Raw genomic sequence first — 27654 nt, 5'->3', positions numbered from 1 at the left:
TCAGGGAATAAGGGAATAAGATTCTTCATTGAACTTGATTGAATCTTCTACTACCAGAACTTATGAGATCTCTTACAAGAATGAAATGATGATTTTAGAGTAGGATATTGACTCCTTGACTCTGATTAAGTACTGATAAGGTCATTCATTCAGGTGAGATTAAGGGCTTGAGACTAAGGTACTGCCATTATTTCTTAATATTTCATAAAACAAAATGCTATACACTTTTAGACTTACTATTAAATAACTAACAAAAATGTACAATAGGAGGTTGTAATAAATGTTTTTCCACGTTCTAGTCCATTCACCCTGAAATTTGGGGGTATGTACACATACATCATACAATAGTTTTATACCCACTTCCCTATTCCCTATCTTTATCGCTCCACTCCAGTGGAAAATAGTACTTCCCTTGATATCTGTGGATTTATTTACTTAATTCAAAAGTTAGCAGCATTGAAATATTTTAAATGTATGAACATCCATATTGTGTTACTTACGTAGATGATGAGCATAACGTAAGTAGAACATATCACAGCCATGGACATGATGGTAAAGGGTTTTCTCTATCAAGTCCTGTGGTTCATAGCCAGTTAGTTCAGTCACCCTGGAAGAAGAAGGCTATCTAAATTAATAATATTACCCTACAGATTTGGTTTTCATTAAACTAATATTGATTTTGCTAAGTAATCAAGTGCTAAAGGACTAAAAATGGAAACAAATGTTGACTTTGAAACCTGAAAATCATCTTCTTTATAAGAAACAACTTTTGAACTCCAGTCCAATGCAGGATATAGAGTTACTCATATTCAGGAAAACTTCAGACACCAGTCAATGAATGGATTGTTTAAGGTAATTTGCAATTTCATCCTTTTCCAGAGCGAATTTAAGTTTCTCCAAGAACTGATAATTTGCAGAAAGATATTTGACAGGTGAATGCTTAGTATATTTCAGGAAGGTTCTGGAAAGGTTGTTTTAATTTTATGAAATCTCCATTATTAATAGTCTATAATCAATCTAAAAGGGAATTTTAATTCAAGTCTGGCTTGGAGAATATTCTCATATTACTGAGAACAATTTAGTAATTATAGGAAACAGTTAAGAACCAAAGCAGGTTGCTATTATTCAAAGTCTGCTGATCCTTGAGTGCTGATACACTTCAAATGCTACCTTCTCCATGAAGCTTTTTCAGATCTTTTGCCCTCATAAAACACTTTGTTTTACAACTATCTAATGTCCTTATGCAGTATTATGTACTTTGTTTCTTAGCTTTCATCCTACTAAACCAAGGATTCTTAACCTGGGGTCAGATTTCTGGGGATCAGTGACCTTGGAAGGGAAAATACATTTATTTCAATGTTTGTAATCCTATGTATTTTATGCCCTTAAAAACATTATTCTGAGAAAGGGCCCACATGTTTTACCAGACTGCCAAAGAAGTCCATGACACAAAAAAACTTAAGAACTCTGTACTAGACTATAAATTCTATGATGACAGAGAAGACATCTCTCACTACTTAAGCCAGCCAGTACTCTGCACAGAGTAGGCACTTTATAAGTATTTCTTAATGAATGAATGTGGAACAAGATATTTATTTTTTTAAGACTGATTTCTATTCCTATGGATTTTGGATTTCAAGACTGATCCTCATGGGTGGCATAAACTCTGAAATCTAACTGGATTCCTGGGATTTGTAATTCAAAGAAGCAACATTCCTTCCAAGGCTTGAAAGAGATATGATGAGGTTTGAGCCTGGGAAGTGGAATTCCACTGAATGGAAGATTTTGAATTACTCTGTTACAGAGCAAAGGGGACAGACAAGGAACAGAAGTGTGCCTGCATGAGAGAGATGGAGTGGAGTGGAGAGGAGAGGAGAGGGGAAGAGCAGCAGCAATGCCCTGATGATCAGGTCCTTAAGGCCTGACCTTACAGTTTGAGCTCCAGGACTACAGGTGGAGCGTATTGGGCTGGCTTCAAGCCATTGCCTTCATTTAATGGAGCAAAGAACTCAGGCTGAGGCTTCCAGGTGCAATTACTCCTTTAAGAACTGAGAAAATCCTTTGTAGTTCATTTGGATATTTATAATAGTCAAAATAACTTATTCACTCAAAGTCGTTCTTAAAACAATGGTGCTGTTACTGTATACAATGTTCTCTTGGTTCTGCTCGCTTTGCTCTTCATTATTTCATGGAAGTTTTTCCATGTTTTTCTAAGATCACTGAGCTCATCATTTCTTACAGCACAGTCATATTCCATCACTATCACATACCACAACTTGTTCAGCCATTCCCCAATTGATGAGCATCCCTGTAATTTCAAGTTCTTTGCCACCACAAAGAGAGCTGCCATAAACATTTTAGAACATGTAAGTTCTTTTCTTTTTTCCCTAATAATCTTTGGAAATAGACCTAGTAGTGGTATTGCTGGGTCAAATTGCTGGATTTCTTTCCAACTCTTCTCCATGACTGTTTACTAACCAAAGTTTTTATGTATTATTTTACTTGCTATTTCTTTAAGATGTTTCTATTTCTTGAGTTTTGTTTCACATAAAAATCCATAATCAATCACAAATGGTTTGTTGGTGCAGCACTTAGCACAATGTCTGGCACCCAGTAGGCACTAAATAAATGTTAGTTATTAGTATCATATTTATATTATTATTATATTTATTTTCTGCTGGGAAATGGAGGGTGCCAGTAACTAGCTGAACTAAAAATAACTTTAAAAAAATTCAGGGGAGTAGTGCTGATGGTGAGTATTTGGTTCTCACCTGAACCAGGGCTATATGAATAATGGAGAAAGGGATCCATATGGTCCCAAGTCATTTTGTTGCTATGCTACAGAAGTGCAACTGATGTACCTCAATTTAGGTCTTTTCAATGCTAAGGGAAATCCTCAGGGAAATCTCTAACCTCTGATGAAAAGAAAAGTGAGGCAGTGTAAAGATGTAGACCAAAGGGAAGGTAGTGGCCCTGGTTTACCTAGGGAGAGGAATCAGGAGTTATAATGGACAGAGTGCTGGGCCTAGAGGCAGGAAGACCCAAGTTCAAATTTGACCTTGGATACTTACTAGCTGTGTGACCCTGGACAAGTCACTTAAGCTGTTTGCCTCAGTCACCTCATCTGTAAAATGGGGATAATAAAAGCACCTACCTTCCAGAGTTGTTGTAAAGACTAAATGACCAATATTTGGTCACAGGTACAAAGTGCTTGCCACAGTGCCTGGCACATAATAGGTGCTATGTAAATGCTAGTTATTATTTATTTATTTATTATTCCTACAACTGGAGAGAGTAAAAAAATGACTACAGACAAATTTGTTCCACAGTGACACCTGCTGTTCACATATGAATGTCTCGCAATTTTCTGAGGAGAAATCTAAGTTATCAGTATTCATATATATGAAAAAAAATGCTCTAAGTCACTAATAATTACAGAAATGCAAATTAAAACAACTCTGGGGTACCACCTCAAACCCAACAAATTGGCTAATAAAACAAAAAAAAAGAAAAATGACAAAGGCTGGAGGGGCTGTGGGAAAACAAATAGATCAATACTCTATTGATGGAATTGCGAACTGGTCCAACCATTGTGGAAAGTAATTTGAAACTATGCCCCAAAATTATTCAATCCTTTTTACCCAGAGATAAGACTACAAAAGTCTCTATTCCTAGATCAAAGAAAGAGGGGAAAGGCCCATATATCCAAAAAATATTTGTGGCAGTTTTTTTTTTTTTGGTGATAGCAAAGAATTGGAAACTAAGGGAATGCCTGTCAATTGGAGAATGATTGAACAAGCTATGGTCTCTGAATGTGATAAAATACTACTGTGCGGTAAGAAATGATGAAGGGTATGTATTCAAAAAAACCTGGGTAGACTTGTATGAACTGATGCAAAATGAAGTGAACAGAACCAGAAAAACAAATTATATATTTCTCTTTCAATTAATTAGAAGTCAAATTACAGAACCACCATCCTATAATACTGTAAAGATAATCAACTTTGAAAGATTCTGATGAACATAATGAATGACCATAATTCCAAAGAACTCATTATGAAATGTGCTTTTCACCTCCAGATAGAGAGATGATAAATTTACAGTACAGATTGAAGCATATTTTCTTCTCCTTCTTTCTTTTTCTCTTCTTTCCTTCCTCTCTCCTTTCCTTTTTTCCTGTCTCTCTCTCTCTCTCTCTCTCTCTCTCTCTCTCTCTCTCTTTCCTTGGAGATGACTAATGTAGGAATTTGTTTTACATGACCTTGTAATTTTTAAAAATGAATGTATAATTAATTTGTGGTTTTTTGCCTTCTCAATGGGTGGAAAGGATAAGGCAAAAAAAAAAAGAACTGAAAATAAAATAAAATTGAATTAAAATAAACACATTAATGCCTCAGAAAATATTAATACAATATAACAAAACCAAAGAGGAAAGGAAAAACATACTCTAAATAAATGTGTAAACGTTTGTTCTGATGTTTATATGACTCCTTATATGCAAATTATCTAATCGGGTTAATTACCCAATTGAATTCTTGAAGGAAAGATACTCTGGCACTATAAAAATTCAGTCTTATAACTATCAATACACTTTTCTCCACTTCAAAAGTTCTGTTGTGAAATGGTATCAATCTCTGGTCTGTGAAAAACTGAGCTGCAAAACAGACTAGTAGAAAAAAAAATCACCTAGAAGAGATAAAATTAAGTAGTCTCATAATGAATATCCCTGAAAGGAACTATCACCAGTGACCTTTCCAATCAGGAAATTAATGGAATGTTAAATGTTAGCTGCAAATTAAATAGACTGTGAGTTTGACTGCATTTTGAGTCTTTAGGTCATTTCCCTTTCAGTTTGCATCTCGGTTGTGCCTGTAGTTGTGAATCTCTGAAGACGTCACACTTCCCTGGAATTGATCACTATTTGTTGTTTATATTTCCATAGTATTTCTCCACAATAGAGAGGTATAATTAGAGAGTCTAAGGGAAGAAGAGAAGGAGAAATTGGGTCACCAAGTTCAAGGCCTGGTAAAGTTGCATAGATTCTAAGTCCTGTTTCTACTCTGGTAGAAAAACTCAAATGTCTGATTGTAAAGAAGCAAAGCAAAATAAATTAAGGAATTGTGAGTCAAAGAGGCTCCTTCAACTAATTGGAAGTCAAGTTACAGAACAACCACCCTATAAATGTAAATTAATCAAAACCACATGTTTTATGTTTCCCATTAAGATACATATTGGCTTAAAACTTAAAGGGAAAAGAGTCCCCCTAAAGGTTTTCCTGAACCTCTAAAGTCAGAGGAATTTGCCAAATCTTAAACATGGCTGTATTCCTCCACTGTCAGAAGAAGTACCAGCTATAGTTTCAAAATGAAATATCATATAATCCTTTTTAACCAAATTTCAGTTTTATTTTGAATTATGCTTAATAACAATGCCACCTGGTTCTGTGAAAGCCAAGGCGCCACTGTTCCAGCTTTTTTAGAGATAGACAATATATTTTTACTCTACCTTCCAGCCTTTGCCCTATGCCTTGCCTTTATAAGCACTGGAATTTTAAAAGCAGAATCTGTTCAAAGCCTGATTTCTCTTCTCCCTAGGTCTGTTTACCTTATTGCTTTCTTGATACACTGGCCTTGTGAAATCAATACAACTGACATTCTGCAAAGGAAGCAGACCCATTGTTTCGGACTTGTCCTTTTTTCTCATTTCACTTCTGGCAATCTAGACTGGAACCCTTCCTTTATAGGACTAAAGATCATGAAAAGTGAGAAACAAAAGGGCTTTGCTGGTAACACTACAGAACTCAGAAATTGACCCAGAAGCCCACCATGAGATCTTCTTGTAGGAAAAAGAAATGGATCTTTACAACTCCTTTTTTTTTTTTTACTCCTCTTAAGAAGACTGGTATTAATCCCTTCTGAATTGAATTGGTAATTCAATTAAACAACAAACATTTACTCAGCATTGCTGAGAAAAGCACTGTATTTGCTGGAGACACAAAAGTGATCCTATTATAATGGTGAATAAATAGGTGCTCTTCTCTAGCTAGAGCACACCCACTGGAATATTAAGCCTGTGTCCTGACCTTGTCTGGAGAAACATGTGGCCAGTGAGGTAGGACTTGTTGCTTTGGATAACAAAGAAAATCTTGGATGGTCCCTTAGTACTTTTCCCTGTGATAGCTGAAGGTTGATTGAGCCTGTATCACAGCTCAAGTAGAGACAATTGGCCCATAAGAATGGAAGAGTGGACTCAGAGTCATTGAGTAGTAGACATTAAAGGCAGTGAAAGTATCTCTGGATATTTTCTGTCTGCCAAGGGTAGATAGGGACTCTCCCTAGAGGAGTAGAGAAGTCTGCTCCCACCCTAGAGGGGAATATTCCCCAATGGCAGCTAGAGTAGGGAATTCTGCTAAATGAGCTGAGCCTGGACTTTAGGATTTTTTCTGCTTTCTTCCACTTCACTGGGCATAGGTGACAGAATAAAGATCCCACGATGGACGTATTCAGCAAGGGACACACCCTTGGGAGTTCAAGAGCTCTGGAGCAGCTGGGTCTTTTAGTCAAAGATGACAAACAGCAGACGGACAATAACCAGACCTAAGCTTTAAGTAATTTTTCTCCTGGGGCTCCTATGTTGGAATATAAAAAGCCAAATAATATAGAAGAGTTGGACTCCTCCCTTTAAGGGCCAAGATTCCCCAGGACTATACCCAGTCAATACACGCACACACCTAGAGCTACGGAGGGGAGAGGGAGACGTTGATTACCTCCAAGCCCATCAGTGGGTCTTGTTGGTACACTATGATACCATGAAAAGCCTTTCTCTCTGAAAGCTTTAAAAATTAAAAGGGATATGGGAAGATGAGATTTATGCACAAATAAGAGCAAAGGTAACAAAAGAGATATATAGATGAAGTGATATAAATGTAAAAATATGAAGTCAAAAGACATAACTTTCAACTAGGAGGGTGGTGTAGAATCAAGGAAAGCACCCAAGCTAAGTCTTGATGGAAGAGAATTATTTCAGTGGGTGGATGTGCCCTTTCCCTACAGCTCAGCTTGTGCAGTGACCTAGGAGGGCAGTGTTCAGTGGCATTTCCCTTCAGACCAAGGGGAGATATTTTCCTCTCATTCTATAAACAGATCTTTTATCTCCCCCCCTCCATAGAGCCACGAGTGTTCCCTGATTGAACCTGCTTCTGAGGCTCTTTTGTATAAAAATATCTCAGGTTTCAGGGTCTTGTTGCTTAAAGTTAGTGGCCTAGTGTTTCTCTAAGTAACTAAAAATGTCCTGCTCCTCATTCCCTAGGACCCTGAGAACATATTAGGGTTTAGATTTTTGGGGGGATGGGTGCTGCACAAAGTAGTAAAAGAGAACCAAAAAGAGGTAAAGAAATAAATCATACGTATGCTCCAGAATTTCTTGAAAAAGAAACTCAGGCACGAGCTTTCCTGTGGTCAGGTTATTCCTGAGCAAGTAAAGAACTTTTCTGTCATAATTCATTTCTCCTGCCCTTCCACTAACTAGCTGTGATAGAAAATCCTTAAACATACTTGTACCTCAGTCAAAATGGTAGACTATCACCTATCTTGCCTACCTAAATTTTTTCTAAATGAAATAACAAGTTTAAAAATACTTTGAAAAAGTTGAAAGCACAACATGAATATAAATTGTTTATAATCTTGATAAAACTGTAAAATCAGGAATAACAATGTACAATTCATAGAATCTAGCTCACTGATTCCCAAACATTCAGAGAAAGATTCACCAGCTCCTATGCATCACCCATAGCAGTTATGCCTGAGAAAAATGGAAAGATATGTATGCATGTAGATTCCCAGACTTTGAACAAAAGAAGTAATTTGGACCAGGAGCATAGTGTTATGCTAGGGGCACAAGATGCTTTAGATTATTTCCTAGGCAGCTAGAATTTTTTATCTTGGACTTGTGTGGTGGATACTACCAGATTCCTATGTCTGAGGAAGACAAGGAAAAAACTGCTTTCATCTTTCCAACTCCAATGGAGTGCTCAATCAGTTTGAGTGAATGCCCTAAGGCATCTCAGTGGTACCAGTCACTTTCTAATGGCTATTGGAGAAAGTGGTTAAGGACAGGAACTATCTGAAAGTACCTTGATGACTCATAACTTTGATAAAACATTTGAAGAACATGAGTAAAGATTGGAAAGTGTTAGATTAGCTGGAGGAAGCCTGTCTGAGGCTGTCAATAGACAAATGTCAGTTTTATAGACCTTCTGTGAAGTATATTGAACTAATAAATCACAATTAGGACATAAATACAACTGATTTTATGAAGAAAAAAATAAGATAAGTTGAACCATTGATTAATTTGATTTAAAAAAAAGCAGAAAGAAAACCAAATTACCAGTATCAAAAATGAAACTGAAGAATGCCCAACTAGTGAAGATAAAATTAAAAGCATTTATTAGGAGCTATTTTGCCCAATTATATGTGAATAAAATTGACAATATAAATGAAATGGATAAATATTTATAAAAATATAAATTACTCAGATTAACAGAAGAAGAAATAAAATACTTAAATACCCTTAGCATCTTAGAAAAAGAAATTGAACGAGCTATAAATGAACACCCTGAGGGCAAAAAAAAAAAAGAATCAGATGGATTACAAGCAAATTCTACCAAACATTTCAAGAACAAATAAGAACAACTATATAAACTATGTGAAAAAAATAGGTAAAGGAATCTGAGCAAATTCCTCCTGTGACAACAAAACAACAAAACAAAACAACAAAAATTATATGATTATATGATTAAATGCAGAAAAAACTTTCGACAAAATTTAGCACCCATCCTATTAAAAAACACTAGAAAGCATAGGAATAAATGGAGTCTTTTTTTTTTTTTTTAGTGAGGCAATTGGGGTTAAGTGACTTGCCCACAGTCACATAGCTAGGAAGTATTGTTTGAGGCTGGATTTGGAATTCAGGTCCTCCTGACTCCAGGGCCAGTGCTCTATCCACTGGAGCCTTTCTTAAAAGGACAAATAGTATCTATTTAAAACTGAAAGCAAGAATTATCTATAATTGGGATTAACTAGAAGTTTTCCTAATAAGATCAGAGGTGAAGCTAGAATGTCCATTATCACCACTATTATGCAATATTGTGCTAGAAATGCTAGCTGTGGTAGTAAGACAAGAAAAAGAAATTGAATGAGTAATCACAGGCAACAAGAAGACAAAACTATCACATTTTGCAGATGATATAATTGTATACTTAATGAACACTAAAGAATCAACTAAAAAAACTAGTTGAAATAATTAACAACTTTAGCAAAGTTGTAAGATATAAAATAAATCCACACAAATCATCAGCATTTCTATATTTTGCCAACAAAATCCAGAAGAGACATAGAAAGCAAAATTCCATTTAAAATAATTGCAGACAGTATAAAATACTTAGGAATCTATCTGCCAAGACAAACACAGGAACTATATGAACACAATTACAAAACACTTTTCACTCAGATAAAGACAGATCTAAACAATTGGAGAAATATTAATTGTTCATGGGCAGGATGGGCCAACATAATAAAATAACAATACTACCTAAATTAATTTGCTTATTCAGTGCCATACCAAACAAACTACCAAAGAATTATTTTAAAGAGCTAGAAAAAAATCACCTAGAGGAACATAAGATTGAGACTATCAAGGGAATCAGTGAAAATAAAAGTGAAGATAAGCAGCCTAGCACTACCAGACTTCAAACTATACTACAAAGCAGTGATCATCAAAACAATCTGTTACTGGATAAGAAATGGAATAGATTAGTTATACAATATACAGAAATAAATGACTATAGTAACTTAGTGTTTTATAAACCAAAAGATTCAAGCTTTGGGTGCAAGAACTCACTATTTGACAAAAACTCCAGGAAAAACTAGAAAGCAGTCCAACATCTCACACTGTACACCAAGATAAGTTCAAAATGGGTAATTATGTGATAGTATAAGCAAATTAGGGAAGCATGGAAAAAAGTACCTATCAGATTTACAGATAAGGGAAGTGTTTGTGACCAAAAAAGAAATTGAGAGGATCACAGGTGGTAAAATGGATAATTTTGATTACATTAAATTAAAAAGTTTGTACAAATAAAATCAATACAGCCAAAATTAGAAGGAAAGGAGGAAATGGGGAAAACATTGACAGCAATTTTCTGTTAAAGTCCTCATTTCTTAAGCATAGAGAACTGAGCCAAATTTAAAAAAAAATTAGTCTAAGGATATGAACAAGCAGTTTTTAGAAAAAGAAATCAAAGCTATTAGATCATGTGGAAAAAATGCTCTAAGTCCCTAAAGATTAGGGAACTGCAAATTAAAATAACTCTGAGGTACCACCTTACAACCATCAAATCACCTAAGATGATAGAAAAAGAAAATGACACATGCTGGTGGGGATATGGAAAAATAGGTACATTAATGTACTTTTGGCGGAGTTGTGAACAAGTCCAACCATTCTGAAGAATAATTTGTAACTATGCCCAAAGGGCTATAAAACTGTATAAAACCATCAAAACCCTTTGATCCAGCAATACCACTACTAAGTATGAATCCCAAAAAGATCAAAGGAAAAAGAAAAGGACCAATATGTGTAAGAATATGTATGGTAACTCTTTCGGTGGTGTCAAAGAATTGGAAACTGAGAAGATGCCCATCAATTGCAGAATGGTTGAACAAATTGTAGTATATCATGGTGATGGAACACTATTGTATTATAAGAGATGACAAAGGGTAAGGTTTCAGGAAAATCTGGAGAGAATTATATGGGCTGTGAAATAAACAGAACTGGGAGAACATTGTACATAGTAACAGTAATATTGTAATGAATCAACTGTGAAAGACTTAGCTATGATCAATACAATGATCCATGACAATTCCAAAAGACTCACGATGAAAAATGCTATTCATCTCCAGAGAGAAAGAACTGATGAATTCTGAGTATAAAATGAAATATACTTTTTCTTTATTTTCTGGTCTTTTTTTTTCCAACATGGCTAATGTGAAAATATATTTTGCATAACTTCATATTTATGATGGTATATTTTCTCAGTGGGTAAGGGAGGGGTGAAGAGAGGGAGAGAATTTAGAACTGAAAATAAAAAAATAAAAATTTTAAGACTATGCTGCTATTGCTAAACCACTTAATGACCTCACTGATACACATGTAATTGCGGAGAGCCAGAGCCAAAAAAAGGCAGGAGAGGCAAAATTGTCTTAAAACCTACAAAGCTTTTCAGAAAAAGATGCACAGATAAACTTTCAAAGATTCGAAATCAACTGCTTTACCATGCACTGGCATTGGCTTATGCAGACCCAAGTAAACTTTTCGTTCTTCCCACAGATGCCAGCCTGGAAGGTTTGGAAGCTGTCCTTTATCAAGAAAGTGATGATCACCAGGGGCCAGTTGCATTGCCAGCAGAAGTTTGACTAACAGAGAGTCTCAATAAATTGTCAATAAACTATAGCTCATGGCTTTGAAGTGGATCATCATTGAGAAGTTCAAAGACTATGCGTATAAAGCAAAACTCCTTGAGTGGACTGATAATAGTCCATTGACATATCTTGACCAGTGCCAAGTTGGATTGGTAGTGATGCTTGCCAGAGGGAAGTAACAGCCCTGGCCAAGTACGATTGTAGCATAGACCTGGTAAGACTAATGTGGATATAAATGCTTCGTCCAGAATTCCACAGAACATTAGAACCATGCTGATACAAGAAGAAAGCGAACTTAACACTTAAGGAGCAAATGTAGCCAAGAGCTTGAAGCTGCCAAGTGCATGTATATAAACCCTTTGTTATTGAACCTATTTTCTTTACCTTTCCTAGTCTGTGGATGACTAGCAGTGTGAACACATGGTTGATGAAGGACAAAAAAAAAAATGGAATAGAAACTAAAAAGCACAATCATGATCCTTCTCTTCATTTCTGGATATTAGAAAGAAACTTCTTGTTGGGGCAATGTTAGAAGCCAGAGTTAAACAATGAATGCTCTATCACTTGTGGTTGTGATAGGACTGTGATTGAACCTATATATGGAACCAGGAAGCACCTGGTGCTATCCAAAGCATACCACTCCATATCTATATGTCTTACATGATGATTTCTTATCATATGGGCCAAGAGGATGAGTTGGAGGGAGTATGGGAGTGAAGTTGCTCAGAGTTCACTTATATTTATGTAGTAGTTAAAAGCTTCACATTCTGATTTCATAGGCCTCAAATTATAAAATTCATTGTTTCCACAAAAAATCATATCAGTTTCAGACTTTAGTGTTACAGTTAAGAAATAAACATAAAACAATCTTAAAAGCATTTAGCAAAATGTTCCTGCCTGAGTAATGACTCAATTAGTATATTAGGTTTTTAAAAATTAAATTTAGGCTTAATTTGTACCTTTAGTATAGAACCTGGCTTAATATGTTGTGGCTTTTAGACAATTTCAACAAAATCAATACCTTGAAATGGAAGTGGAAAATGTTTGCTTACCTGGAATCCAGAAATATTAATTTTAGGTCCAAACTTGCCCTAAACATGAACATGTTACTATGAAGTTTGATCTCTGTGATTGCACTTGGAGGCAAAGATTGACCAACCGCCACCAACCCCACAATTTGGTAACAGGAGTCATACAAGGACATGTCCAGAATATACTGTCTTATCTTCAAATAGCCACTGCAATGGATGACCTGGTACAAGAGAAAAAAAAAGAGTATATGGAGGCAGTGGGAGAAGGAGACTGAATATTTTCTTTATTTTTTCACTTTTTGGTGAGGCAATTGGGGTTAAGTGACTTGCCTAGGGTCACACAGCTAGTGTCAAATGTCTGAAGCCACTTTTGAGCTCAGGTCCTCGTGACTCCAGGCAGGAGCTCTATCCACTGTGCCACCTAGTTGCCCCAGAGACAGAATATTTTCATAATGATTCTGGACCTGTTAATTTCCTCATAAGTAATGTAATATTCCTTTCTCAATCCTATTTGTATACTGGGTTTTCCAATATTCTGATGGGACCAATTTATTAGTAGGAAGTGGTTGTAATATATGAATGTAATGGAATATTGTGTTTTAAGAAATTATGAATATGAGGAATTCAGAGAAACATAAGAATACTTATATGAACTGATTCAGAGTCAAGAAAGCAAAACCAGGAAAATATCCCCAATAGCCGTAATAATGTAAATGGAAACAGCACTAAAAAGCACTCATATTAAATACAATGACCAATCTTGTTTCCAGAGGACAGATGATGGAAAAAAACCCTCTTCTAAGTACAGAGGTGGAATGCTATACTTGTAGGGAATATTGCACATAGTAACAGGTAAGGTCATTTTGTAAGTTGATCTTATTTAGCTGGTAAGGGGTGGGGAGAGTGATGTATTGGTAAGTGACCATGATGTAAAAATCAAGAGGCATCAATAAAAAAGTATTTCAGGGATAAAAGGAGAGAGGATCCAAAGTAATTCTGTTGTTGGAATTTGGAATCCATTACTGGCTAATCCAGTTGGATGAAATAGATAATGAGTTACTGACACATCTTCAAAATTGCACAGAAGCAGGATGTTGTGGCATCTGCTGCTGGTCTCTTTCTACTAAAAGCTGAAAATAACTGATAAATTTTTTTTTCTTCTTTGCAAGGCAATGGGGTAAAGTAACTTGCCCAGGGTCACACAGCTAGTAAGTGTCAAGTGTCTGAGATCAGATTTGAACTCAGGTCTTACTGAATCAAGGGCTGGTGCTCTATCCACTGCACCATCTCGCTGCCCCCATAACTGATAAATTCTCACCTTACTTTGTTCCTCATCTCAACCTGTTGAAATCCTACCCTTCTTTCAAGGTCTACTTTCTCTGTCTCAGTGGAAATGATTCCCTCAGATATCTCATGAGACATTGTATGGACCTCTTCTTTGCATCTGTTTTCTAACCTGTATAGTTGTCTGTGAGTTGTGTTGAATATACTTTTGTATAGTGTCTTCTCTTTGGTTTCTGTGATATGAATTCTCATGATTCCCTTTCTATGTATTGATAACTCCTTTTTCTGTCTCCTTTTCTGATCTCTTATTCTTTCCTCAACCCTTAAAAGTAGGTATTTCAGATGATTCTGCACTTGACCTCTTTTCTTTCAACATTCTCCTTTATGAGTCCATTACTTTTGCAGCATCAATGATCAGATCCATGCAGATAACTCTCCAATCTGTATCTCCATCTGTAAACTCTCAAAGTTCCAAACCCATATTATCAACTGCCTGTTTGGTAGCTCCACCTGGATAGTTTACTTCTGCCTCAAAGACAACCGGTCTAAAATATCAAAATCAATGGTACCATCATCCTCCCAAACACCCAGGATAATAAAAATGAAATTTTCTTTGATTCCTCCCTCTCCATCACCCCACAAATTCAAAACAAAAAGCAATGAAACTATATTGTTCTTACACTTCCATCTGTAATATATTTCAATTTCATAATGAAGCAAAAAAGGTTACAATTATTCAAGGCACCATGTTCAATTAATTCTACAAATTAAGGTTATAATATATAATTAATTTGTATTTAATAGAAGAATAGTCTGATTTATAAGAAAGGTAAGGAAAAGTCCATTTTTATAGTATATCTATAGACATATAGGCTTATATTATAAAGCAGTGCTGTACTGAGAGTCAGAAAATATGAGTCTACTCTGCCTTCAAGTTACAGGCTTTAAATTTTTAAGTTTTAAAGCTCTAGGGTTTTAAGTTATAGGATTATGATCTGCTTCAGGGGAAAGAGTTCTCACCCCAGGGTTTCCAATACTAACAAAAGTGATGTAATATCAAATCACTTCGGAGGAAATAAATGATCAAATCTTAATTTATTATTTAAAATGCCCCATTCAGAGGATATTTTCCAAGTTTTCTGAATATACTTACAGAATGTTAAAATGCTAAGCCTGAAAAGGACATTAGGTTTAGTCTAATCCCCTTATTTTATAGGATAAGGACATTTAAGCCCAGAGGCTTTCTTGCCCAGTGTCACACTAGTTACTGACAGAACAGGCATTAGAGCCCAGGTCTTCAGATTCTGACATTTCTTTCCATCTCCAGGAAGCATCACGTGACTGTGGGTACATGTGCCTGCATTCACTCATTCTTTGTCAGCGTGAAATTTAGATTAACTTATTAGATCTTCAGGGCAATCCAGAGAAAAAGAAAGGTTATAATTTGCAAATAAAAAATACAGGGAACTGCAGAATTTCACATGATGGTATAGTACTGGGCTATATGAGTGGAGGCTATTAGAATTTGAGATTTTTTAAACAAAACTTTGGATACCAAGACTAAGTATTCAGACACTTGCTTCTCTTTTGTATAGGAGGCTCTTAACTAAATTGTAGAAATTATGGGTATGGCCCTGGAGTCAGGAGGACCTGAGATAAAATCTGACCTTAGACACTTGACACTTACTATCCGTGTGACCTTGGGCAAGTCACTTAATGCTGACTACCTTCCCCCCTCCCCCCCAAAAAATTATGGGTAAGCATTTTCCCTAGAATAAATATTATGAAATTGAGATTTGTCCTCAAAGTAGTCTGAAATGGTGGGGTGAGGTGAGGATGGCGGATGGAAGATGTCCTTTGCTTTTAGAATTTTGTTTATTTTTCAATTGGATTTCTTGACAAAATTTTGAACGAGGCTGAACTAACCCATAATTGGTTATTTCTGGTGATTTTAGGGGCTATGGATCCTACCCAAGAATATCTTCATTTGTAATATATATTCCATCATTCCTTTAAATTAGACATTGCCCTGCCCTTTAGATCTATTTTTAAAATATAAATTCTCCTGGGAGGAGTAAACAAAAAAAACCCCAAACACATTAAGTCCCCTATATTAGCTTTATTTCTAACTATCAGAAGAGTGAGCAGAAAGGGTAAGAGCAATGGGTTCTAGGGGTGAAGAGTCCTTAAAATGGGAGAAAAGGGCTCAGAAACAAAAGGCCCAGAGATTGGCCTGAGCACAATACTTCAATGCTGCACTCTATAAAGAACACTGCCCTGAGGGAAGTAACAGATAAGTGAGGAAATCTCATCAATAAGGTCCTAGGAACCCAGTGTTCCAACTACATTGGACTGCGACCTTGACTTCCATGGAGTTCCTAAGAGTGGAGACTATGTTTTTTCCGCTCTTTGAAAAGTCTTGTATCCCCTAACTACCATGCTCTACCATATTCAGTAAGTACTGATTGATTGTTTGATTGATTGATGAAGATAAGGTTCCCATATAAAGCTGGGCTTTCATTTAGATGCTAATCCTAATGCCATCCTATTCTTCCCACTCTTTTAAGGATTCCAACCAGTTTTACATCTGATGTTTTTTATAATGCTAGTACTGGATAACAATTCTAATACTTGTTTCAAAGGAGTCATTACCTTTCTGGGGATTTTCAAGTTTTCCTTTGTACTAAATTGTCTTGAATGTGAGGCAAGGTAAAAACCTGAGTAGGAAACTACTCTTTGAACTCACCAAGAGGTAGATCCTCATACCTTATAGCCACTGCATGTTAATCCCGCATTCCTCTTTGCTAAGACACACTTCATCCGAAGGAAAAATGACCTCTCTATTTCATACTCTGAAAGCAGAAAATAAATCAATTTCAATTTGAAAAATATGCACATTTACCAGCAATGTTTCTCTCTTTAGCATTTATGTCACTTGCGGATCCTGAAAGTGAACTCCAAGAAATAAGAATTAAAAAACTGCTTCTTTCTCCTTTCATGCTTGCTGTGAGATAGCTGCCTTGTAAACACAGAACGTCTAAACACAGAGAGCTTTAGTGTATAATGGACAACATACGAGTGTGCAGGGGTATGTGAGAACAACCACATTTTAGTTTCCGTGTACTATTAAAAAAAAAAAAAAAGGACATTCTGAAGGAATGAACAAGAACAGGGGTGGGGAACCTGTAGCCTCAAGGCCATGTGTGGCCCTCTAGGTCCTCAAGTGCAGCCCTTTGACTAAATCCAAACTTCACCAAACAATCCCCTTAATAAAAGGATTTGCTCTGTAAAACTTTGACTCAGTCACGAGGCTGCACCCAAGGATCTAGAAGGCCACATATGGCCTTGAAGCTGCAGATTCCCCACCCCTGAACAAAAATTTTAAGAATGCCAACCTGGGAATAAGGTAAAGATCTCTTTTACAAAAAGATTTTATGCCTGAAAATTAGAAGTAACAATAGCATGGGTTACATATGAATCTATCCAAAGGTTAATCAAATATTTGCCCAGTAGCTTAGAGGGCACTAATCATTTTTGCCCATCTAGAAAGGATATAAAGCAAAAACCTGCTCCAAACCTTGCCAAAAAAGCCTGTCATCACAGTAATTTCATTTGTCAATTTTGTGAAAAGTGAATGCTGCAAGTTCAGTTATGTCCAACTTTTCATGACCTCAAGCACTCCAGGACCTCCTATCTTCCACTATCTCTCCAAGTCTGTCCAAGTTTATGTTCATTGTTTTCATGACACTCTCTATCCATCTCATCCTCTGCTGTCCCCTTTGCCTTTTGACTTCAGTCTTCCCCAACATCAGGGTCTTTTCCAATAAGTCCCATCTTCTCGTTATGTGACCAAAGTATTTAAGCTTCAGCTTCAATATTTGACCTTCCAATGAATAGTCTGAAAGGCGAATAACCAAGTAATATGGTGTAATTCAGTGTGGTGGAGTGGAAAGTGCACTACATTTTTAGTCAAAAACCTATGTTCAAATTTCAGCTCTGCTACTTACATCTGCGCAAGTCACTTAATTTCTCTGGACCTCAGTTTCTTTTTCTGTAAAATGAAATTAGATCTCTAGGGTCCAAGCTCCAAGATAATAGAATTATCATCTTAACATCTTGTGATCCTTCCAACAATTTCTTTCATCAGGAATATTTCATTTCCCTAAGAATAGCAGGTATTTTGTAAATGTCATAATTTCTGCTCCTTTTTTCCATTTGCATAGTTACACACCATTTTCTGCTAGTTGAGGAAACAGAATTTTAAGATCTCAGTCTCAAAATTAGCCTCACAATGCAAAATAGCAACAAAAGCTAATGTACTCCATTACACTGAAATGACAGCTTTTTTTCATTCTAACTGCTTAAAAGATCACTACCCATTCCCATCTCCATTGCTCTGATACACACTCAATTGGACAAAGATGTTTTCCTTTCTGAGTATTTACAAACACCTCCCCCCAAGCCATATCCTCTAATGGCTGGATGCATCTATTCTGAGGTTTAAATACAAAATTATGCCTCCACTGGGTAAGCTAAATGTTACCCCAAATCTTTAAATTAGTTGTTAGTAGAAGTCAATAAATTAGTTTTTTAATGAAAAGTATTGAAAGCAAGGTCTTTAGGCTTCTGGAGAAGACTGAAGTCTTCTAGATCTAAAGGACCTTACTTTCATAAACCCACATTATCACTGAGGCTTTAATATTTTACCCAGAATTCCACAGGCTGTGAGTTTGGGTTGAGATACTTGAGGCATAAAGACTTTTATGCCTGTTTGAATCAATTCCAGATATTCACTGGTATATGTAAAGCCCTGTCTAGAGAAAACATCACAGCCAATTAATTGAGTTTTGTGAAGTGTCTTATTTGCACACCTGATCACCACAGTGAAATAATGGGAATAAGTCTAGATTCAGAAAATCCACCCTGCAAATGGAAAGCTAGGAGAAAATGCTGGATGTTGTTATCTCCAGAGTTAAAAAGTTAAAAAAAAAATCTAAATAAATATCTTAAATTAGTGTGATATCACAATTATATATGCTTTTGCTACTTCTGGGAGATCAAGAGTGAAAAAAATCTGCTGATATTTATCAGACTTGTTTCTTTTTTTAAAAAAAAATTCTTGGGTAGTGGAGCTATGGTATCAGAGTAGCAGGAAGAAGTACAGTGAGCCCACCTCCCCCCACCATCAACTCTTTCAAACAAATCTAGAAGACACACCAAACCTAATCTTGATGAAGAAATCCAAGAAAAAGTCACAGTGAATCATTTTTCCAAATCAAGTAGGCATAGAAAGACAGGTCTGTGGACAGTGGGGATAGGATCTGGCTAGGAGCCCTCAAGAAGAGTACTGCACGGGCTCCAGAGTGAAGGTTTCTAGACCCATACCAAGGCTTCGCCTCATGCAAGGAGTGGGAATAGATGACACCTAGGAGCTCTGTCAGCTACCACCCAGTTCCAGGTCAAAGATACGTGGCAAACTGAGGAGGGGACCTGTGCCTAGGGGTGGCTGTCCAGGGTGAGAAGCTGTAGTGGCTCCTGTCCGGTACACCAAGCACAGAGAAAGTTCAGATGTGGTTCAGATCCCAGGAGCAGAGCAGGGTCTCAGCTCCAACTTCTGGCCCAATCTGAAGCCTGCAAAGGAATAACCAGGGCAGGAATCCCAGACAAAAGGGATTTTGGTTGTGTAACTGTCTACCTTTCTTTCATTCTGAACCAACAGGTGCCAACTCTTGTCTTCCTGAGCTATTTCTTGCCACTGAACCAGATGGCTCTGGAGGAGAGAATGCAGCTGGTCACTTTGCACAGCCTCCCTCACTTAAATCCAATTCACTTGCAAGTCAAGACATCACCTTCCTGATGTCACCGGTCCCCTTCGAGCACAAAGGACAAACAACAATGACAACAACAACTCTGAACCAGCAGAGCATCCCACGTAGCTGATAGGGGTGGAGTCCCACAGAAGCCTCCTGCTGCTCAGACTCAAATCCAGGTCAGGAGCTAGCAGAGCTCAGACCAGGGAAGCAGCAATCAGACTGTCCCCTGGATCAGAACTCTTTGAAAATATTGAAAGTTTGTCCCTGAGCTATCCCTAGGAACCCAGAATAACAGAATACTCGATACTCCAAGATTACAGCAACAGGACCAGTCCAGACCCATGGGCAGAGCCTAGTCCTAATATAAATTTCACAGTCAGAAAGTAGATTGAGAGAATGAGTGGAAAAAAAAAGAATCTCACCACAAAAAGCAATCACAACCACAATGACAAGGATATCAAGACACAAACGCACCAAAGCATCTGCAAGCAAAACCCCAAAGACAAACACAGCTTAGACAGAAAATCTACTAGAATTCCTAAAAGAGATGAAACAGGAGTTTAAAAATGTTTTTATAAGTGAAATCAGAGTGCTGGAATTAAAAAATTGAAAAGAAATGAGAGCTACCAAAGAGAGACTTGGAAAAAGGAATCAACAACTTAGAACAAAAGGTACAAAATCTTGCCCAAGCAACAAACCTAAAAATTATATTGGGCTAGGTAGAAGCCAATAACCCCACAAAACAAAAAGAAATGTTTAAATAAAGTCAAAAGACTTTAATAATAGAAGAAAATATAAAGTATCTCATGGCAAAAATGGAAGAACAGATTGAGAATAAAAATTTAAGAAGCATTGGATCGAAGCCATGAAAACCTTGAAACCTGCAAGCACATGATCAAAAAAGAGCTTGGACATAATATTTCAAGATATCTTTAGAGAAAACTGCCCATATATCTGAGAACCAGAGGAAAAATGGAAATAGAATTCATTGGTCACCTCCTGAAAGAAATCTCAAAATGAAAAAAATGATAGCCCAAATCCAGAGCTTCTAGGTCAAAGAAAAAAAAAATACTGCAAGCAGTCAGAAAGAAATAATTCAGGTACTTGGGAGCCACAGTCAGAATCACACATAATTTATTAGCTACCATCATAAAGAAATGGAGAACCTGGGATATAATATTGCAGTAGGTAAAGGATATAGGCTTACAAGCCAAGGATAACTTAGCCAAAAAAACTGAGTATGATACAAGGGGGAAAATGGACTTTTACACGAAACAAAGGACTTTCAAGCATTCCTGATGAAAAGACCAGAGCTCCTTAGGAAGAGAGAAGTTAAAACACAAGAGTTAAGAGAAACAGAAAAAGGTAATCAAAAAAGAACAATGATAAAGGACTAAATAAGGATAAATTGCTCACATTCTAATTTAGAGAGGTGATGTATGTGTCCCCTCTGAATCTTATGTCATAAAGGATCATAGAGGAAGTCTAATTAGACAGAAGGCTTCAAAATGGTTCTATTATTATGACAACAGAATGATGATATTAAAAGAAGAATGGAAAGGGAGAAGAAGAGGAATATGCCAGGGTGGGGAAAGGAAAAGGAAAGTTAGGAAAAATTATCTTACATTAGGATATTGATAATACATACATTTTATATATATATATGTATATACATATAGAGAGAGTAGTATGAGACATACATACACATGTATATGTATATTTTTATATGTGTGTATATATGTCTCATTTTACACACTGAGTCCTTCACCTCTCTATCAGGAAGTGGGTAGCATGTTTCATCATTAGTCTTTTAAAATAATGGTTAATTATTAGGCTGATTAGAGTTCTTAAGTCTTTCAAAGCCATCTTTACAATATTGTTCTTATTATATAAATTACTCTCCTGGTTTTGCTTACTTCACTCTGCATCATTTCATACATGTCTTTCCAGTTTCTCTGAACCATCCTCTTCATCATTTCTTTTAGCACAATAGTATTTCATTATATTTATATACTGTAGCTTGTTCAGCCATTCCCCAATTGATGGGTACCCCCTCAGATTCCAATTCTTTGCCACATTAAAAAGAGCTATAAATATTTTTGTACATCCTTTGTTATAGTTTGTTTTGCTTAGGATTAATTCCTCCCTTAATTTACCCTATGTAAATAGGTAATATTTATACATATACATACATATACACACATATATTGGTTTTTAGAAATGACTAATGTGGCAATTTATTTCATTTAACTATAGATATTTGCAACAGGGATTTTGTTTTTCTTTTACTCTCAATTGGGGGAAGAGAGGGAGGAAGAGGGTTTTTTGGTGATTAAAAAAATAAAATTTAATTTAAAATAATAAATTCTTTTAAAAGCATTAAGTCTGTATGAAGGGTAAAGGGAGAACTATTTGGGGAAATGGCAACATTTCAATATGGAAACAAACACCACAACACCTTGGATTTTTCTGAGATACCTGTTCTCTTCATCCAACTTTAAATAAACTTAAAAATGAAATTCATGTTCCATGCTCCATCCCATCCCTCATTTTTAAAGAAAATATCATTGCTTCATTACCATAATTTATATTAACGATACATTTTATTTTCTAAGTACTTTGGAATTACAGACCCATTGATTAGAAAGGCACTTCTCATTCTATCTCATCTATTCATCTACATCAAGGCAAGGATACAGCTAAACTCCCTCAAGGCAGCTGTCCGTTCTGTTCCACAAAGTCTATATATAAATATACACACATACACATTCTTGGTAACATCCTATCCGTTCTCTACACAGCCACCAGTGATTTTCCTTAAGGGCGGGTCAGATCATATCACATACCCCCTCTCTCAACTCTCTCTCTCTCTCTCTCTCTCTCTCTCTCTCTCTCTCTCTCTCTCTCTCTTCTGTCTCTCTCTGTCTTTCTCTGTCTCTCTCTTCTCTCTCTCTCTCTCTCTCACTGTGTATATGTGTGTGTGTGTCTCTGTGTCTCTCCTTTCTCTCTCTCTCCTTTCTCTCTCTCTCCCTCTCTCTCTTTCAGTAAACTCCATTGACTTCCTATTACCTATAGTATCAAATATAAACCTTCTGTCATTTAAAGCTCTCCAAAACTAGGTTCCTTCTACCTCTCAAATTTTTTAATATGTTAATCCTCTCCACTTACTCTTGCATTCAGTTATACTGTTCAACTTATTGTTTCCCCAAAATGCTCCATTCCTTATTTACCTGACTTTTCACCAGCTATCTTCCATGCCTGGAATGGTATCCTTTCTCACCTCACTCTCCTAGAGCTCCTGGTTTCCTTTAAAACTTGGCTCAGGAATCATCTTCTGCAGGAGGCCTTTCCTAGTCCCCACCAGCTTCAAGTGCCTTTCTTGTGTTTGTTTTGTATGTTTTGTCTTAGTCTATATATGTACATGTTGTATCCCTCATTAGAAAGTAAGGTCCTTGAAAGGAAGGACTATTTTCTCTTTATTTTTATTTCCCCAGTGTTTTGGCACTTAATACTTGTTTGTTGATTGATCAATTTTAGTACTGTCTAACAATTATTTCTTGAATTCCTATTTAAGCAGCCAAATCCTAAGGTCCACAGGTTTCTTCCTGTGAGAACATAGGATTTTTAAAAATCACCAATTTAACTCATTTCTTATTCTCTCATCCTCCGAACTAAATATCTGTATTGTGTTTGTAGCATGTTAGATTCCTTCTTAGTCAACAATCAATAAATTAAGCACCTACTATATGCCAGGCATTGTACTTAGCTCTGGGGATAAAAAAAAGGGGCAAATGAGAGTCCCAAGGTGCTCACAATCTAATGGGGAAGACCATAAGCAAACAACTATGTACAAGTAAGCTATGTGTAGGAGAAATAGGAAATAATTAAAAGAAGGAAGGCCACTAGAATGCTGAGAAAGGCTTCTTGTAGAAGAAGAAATTTTAGTTGATCTCTAATAGATTTTATGTGACTGTTACAGTCATCACCTAACCCAATCCTGTCAAGAGGAAACAGCAGAGCCAGAAGGCACCTTTTCCAACTGCTGTTTAGCTTCCTCTGATAGATTCATGAAGCTCCTTCTTTTAGCATTATGTTTCACTTAGAGATCCAGATAGTGAGAGACTGAGTCAGCAAACAGTGATTAGGTGCATTGTTGGACTGACACACTGATTTTAAAAAAATCTACCTTTGTCCCTGGAATATATCTAATTAAGCATGACAAATAATTATATTTGACCAGAATGGACCCTGATCTTTTGGAGATCTTTGGAGTTAGGACTGAGTCCCTAGTCTTGTATTTATATGCCTATGTATTCCCCAGAACACTGGGAGATGATCTTGTATTTTTGGCTGTTTGGGCATGTTATGTCCTCCTGGTATAAGGTAAGCTCCTTGAGGGAAAAGATTTGCTTTTATATTTTATAAATAGTACCTAGTACAGGATCTGGCATATAAAGGTGCTTGTTAAATACTTGTTGACTAATTGATTGGTCAGAGATGGTCTTTGATCTGATTGTTTTTATTGAGCTGGTATACGCTATCTCTTCGGCAAGCAGTAGAGGAAGAAAAGTTGACAGCGAATATTGGAAGTATACTTATCTTGGCAGGTTTTCATTTTGGTTTCTTTCCCCTTTTGACAGTCCTTTGAGATAATACCTTGTAAGAAATGATGATGATGAGGCTGGTGAGCGGCAAGAACAGCTGTCATCTCATCATGGTCAGAAGGATGGATGTACTCATAAATACTATTGCCAGTGAGTTCCACCTGTCACGGAAGTAAAGCATCAGAGTGTGCACATGGTCTTTTTCCATTATTAAAAATCTCTTCAATGGAGATGGTTTGTGCAATTTGCATAGATTCATAACCCACATTACCTACAGGATTTAAGAGGACTCTCTAGTCACAGCTTTTACCATACAATAGTGTTTTCCTCAGGCACTAGTGCATACCGACACATGATAAGTTTGATGGGATTTCTGAGTTAAGCCTAGAGGTAAGAAAATTCTTAGTACAGAGAAAAGGGATGTACAAAAATGAATGCAATTCTTCTAACTTGTCAGTAAATACAAATAATTTCTATGGACTCCACAATCACTTCTTTCTGATGAGAGCCCTAAAACCTAAGGTTTAGTATTATCCTAGACATCTCTATCATCAAGCTCTCAGAAAAAGATGAAAATACACATTTTTTTCATTGGGAACTTAAGAAAACCCTAGGGAAGTTCCATAATGAACATCCAATGTACAAACTACCAATTCATCTGAATTCCAATTAAGGAACTGAATAAGCATGTGGAACTAAGCCCAGGACTCATTCAGAAGTATTTAAGGCAGACTTCTGCTTCTCTAAGGAACTTTTCTTTCTTTTCCACTGAACCATGGTCCCTAGGCACACCCAAGCCTCTTTTATCTTGTGTTGCCAGAAGTGTGTCACTGTTCTGTCCAATCAGATAACAACAGTATTAATTCCATTGTTCTGAACTGATTGGAGTGTACCTGGACATTTGCAGGTCCTTTCTATTTTGAGTCCATTCTAAGTACGACTTTAGAGCCATCATAAAATCTTGCAATCATTTTCTCTGCCAAATGCCAGAATAGTCTGTTTGCTTTTGTTTTCCAATAATCGGCCACTAGCTATTTCCAGCTGTGCTAAATGTGCAGATATAACCTACACTAGAAATTTCATCAAAACAAGAAGTTACTACTTGGGCAAGGTTACACTGCACTGTGTTCCTTATAGTAACTCTTGATTGACAGAATAGAACTGAAGTTCAACATAGCTTAATTCTTGGCCAATGAAGCTATAAATTGTAGCAATTTTACACCCATCTGGCAAAGATGACAAATGAGGAAAATGATAAATATGGGAGGGGTACACTGTTGATGAAGCTGTGAATTGGTCCAGACATTCCAGAAAGTAATTTGGAACTATACTTAAAAAGTTATCACACTGCTCATGCCCTTTGACCTGGCTATACCACTACAAGGTCTATACCCCAAAGAAATCAAAGAAAGAGGAAAAGAATCTTAATGTACAAAAATATTGACAGCAGCTTTTTTGTATTAGCCAAAAATTAGAAGCTGAGGGGGTGTTCTCCTATCAAGGAATGGCTAAATAAATTGTGGTATATGAATGTAATGGAATATTACTGTGCCACAAGAAATGACGAAATAGTTTCAGAGGAAACTCAGAAGACCTTTATGAATTGATAAAGTGACATGAACAGGGCAATGAAAATAATTTATACAATGACAACAGGGTTACTCATTTCTTCACCTGGGTTTTCAAATCCTGGGTAACACAGACCAGAAAGGCAGGGGAAAGGTGAATTAATTTTATCTACTGCACTCCTTTAGCCAATTTACCCACTCGTTGAAATGTAAGAATCGCATTGTTATTCTCAAATATATTTAGTTGTCTAGCCTGCAAAATAACCTTGCTCTTAACGTGGCTTTTATACTTCTATTTTCTGATAATTCGTGGAGTGTTTCTTCTTAATACTATGCAAACAGAGCAACAGAAAGAATTGGATTACAGAAATATAACCCCTACCAGTACCTACCGCATTCCCCATGTCCTTAACCTGGTTTTCCACTGATGTACCAACTAAACATTTACCGACATCAAGAGGTTGGGCCTATTTTTTCTTCTAAATGAAATACAACAAATTTATACTAACTATTTAACTTAATAATGTCTATTTTAATAGACATTTGGCCAAATCAGAACATTTTCCTCCCCAAGGAGAGGAATAATCATAATCATTATTATTGAAGGTTAATGGGCTTAAATGGGAGACATTAGATTAAGAAAGAGTAATAATAAGAATGAATAAAGATAGTTTTCTTAAAAATAATCCATAGAAAGAACAAACATACAAAAAAATTCAAAGCAAATGTAAGAAAATTATAAAGATCAAACATGGTGATATAAAAAATCAATAAAACTTATTGAATTTTTTAATTTAGAATTTAAAATTCCTCAGATTTATTAAAATATTTATAACTTTTTACTAGCCATAATTTTCTCATGTATAAAAATATTCTTTATATTGTTGTATACTGAATATGTGGCTATATTTTTATATTAGTTATTTAACATAACTGTGTTTTTAATTTTTGAAAGAAATATGAATGACTCATAACAAAAAAATTGTTTCCATAAAAAAGACCTATTTGTAACATTTTTATATACATAAACCCCTATGGTACTACAAGATGAATTACTTTCCTACTAAGAGCTTTTAAAAATGTTTAACAGAATACCTTTTCTTCTTATGAAGAAAATTGTAAATTTGGAGCTTAGTTAATATATTCCGGGTCATGTTTGGGAAGGAGAAACCAATCTGGTACACTTAAAGTACAGATTGTTTTGTTTTGGATAATTTTGCAAATTAAACATTTATAAATTAAATGGTTTAGTTTACAGATCTTAAGTCTAATGTACAAATAAAAATAAAACTTTATCCTCCCTCACCTACCACTGAAAGTGACAGGGTTTGGCTATGGTTCTATCTAGAGCGATGGTTTTTTAAAAAAAGTTGTGCTTATTGTAATGATTTTAAATATCAGTCTTCATGTGTCATTTAAAATTATCACAAACACATAGAAACTTTTTATATACATATAATTAATACAATTAAAGATCTATATCAGTTTGAAAAGGTGTTTTATTGAATACAATTCTGTGAGAAAATGTAAACCATAAAGACCCTTTAAAAATTACTGGGGGAAAGATGCACAAAGAATATAGAATATATTCCTCAACATGGAATAGATACATGGTTTGTTTTTTCATTCAAATGTAACTTAATTACATTAGCAAAAGGACCATGAAACTAAATCTAAATTTATATTACGAAACATTCTTGGTGCCCATTTACCCCCTAAAGGAAAAAATAAACTACACCTGGCTTTTCCAATTCAGAAGCTTGAGTTGTATACAAAGAACTTATGCTAAAGACAGCTCACTGTAGGTTTTTGGTACTGAAGTTTGATAATGGGAGTATTTTTGTTTACTGATTTAAATATAAAAGCAATCAGCATATGGA

General features: G+C 36.0%; 1 protein-coding gene across 1 annotated transcript in view; it reads right to left on the bottom strand.

Annotated features, from left to right (window-relative positions):
- The window catches only part of SIM2 (SIM bHLH transcription factor 2), a 77724-nt gene that overhangs the window by 21719 nt on the left and 28351 nt on the right, over positions 1–27654 (bottom strand). Inside the window, exons 4-7 of the mRNA XM_027875428.1 lie at positions 24259–24367; positions 16556–16641; positions 12527–12726; positions 501–607 (exon numbers count right to left, since the gene is read on the bottom strand). Of these exons, the coding sequence (XP_027731229.1) occupies positions 501–607; positions 12527–12726; positions 16556–16641; positions 24259–24367 (502 nt within the window). The remainder of the gene's footprint in view (positions 1–500; positions 608–12526; positions 12727–16555; positions 16642–24258; positions 24368–27654) is intronic.

The sequence above is a fragment of the Vombatus ursinus genome, unplaced genomic scaffold (genome assembly GCF_900497805.2).
Source record: "Vombatus ursinus unplaced genomic scaffold, bare-nosed wombat genome assembly UNPS02014809.1, whole genome shotgun sequence".
In the NCBI taxonomy this organism is placed as follows: domain Eukaryota; kingdom Metazoa; phylum Chordata; class Mammalia; order Diprotodontia; family Vombatidae; genus Vombatus; species Vombatus ursinus.
Note: the sequence above shows the minus strand (reverse complement) of the source record. Positions and strands in the feature narration are given on the sequence as shown.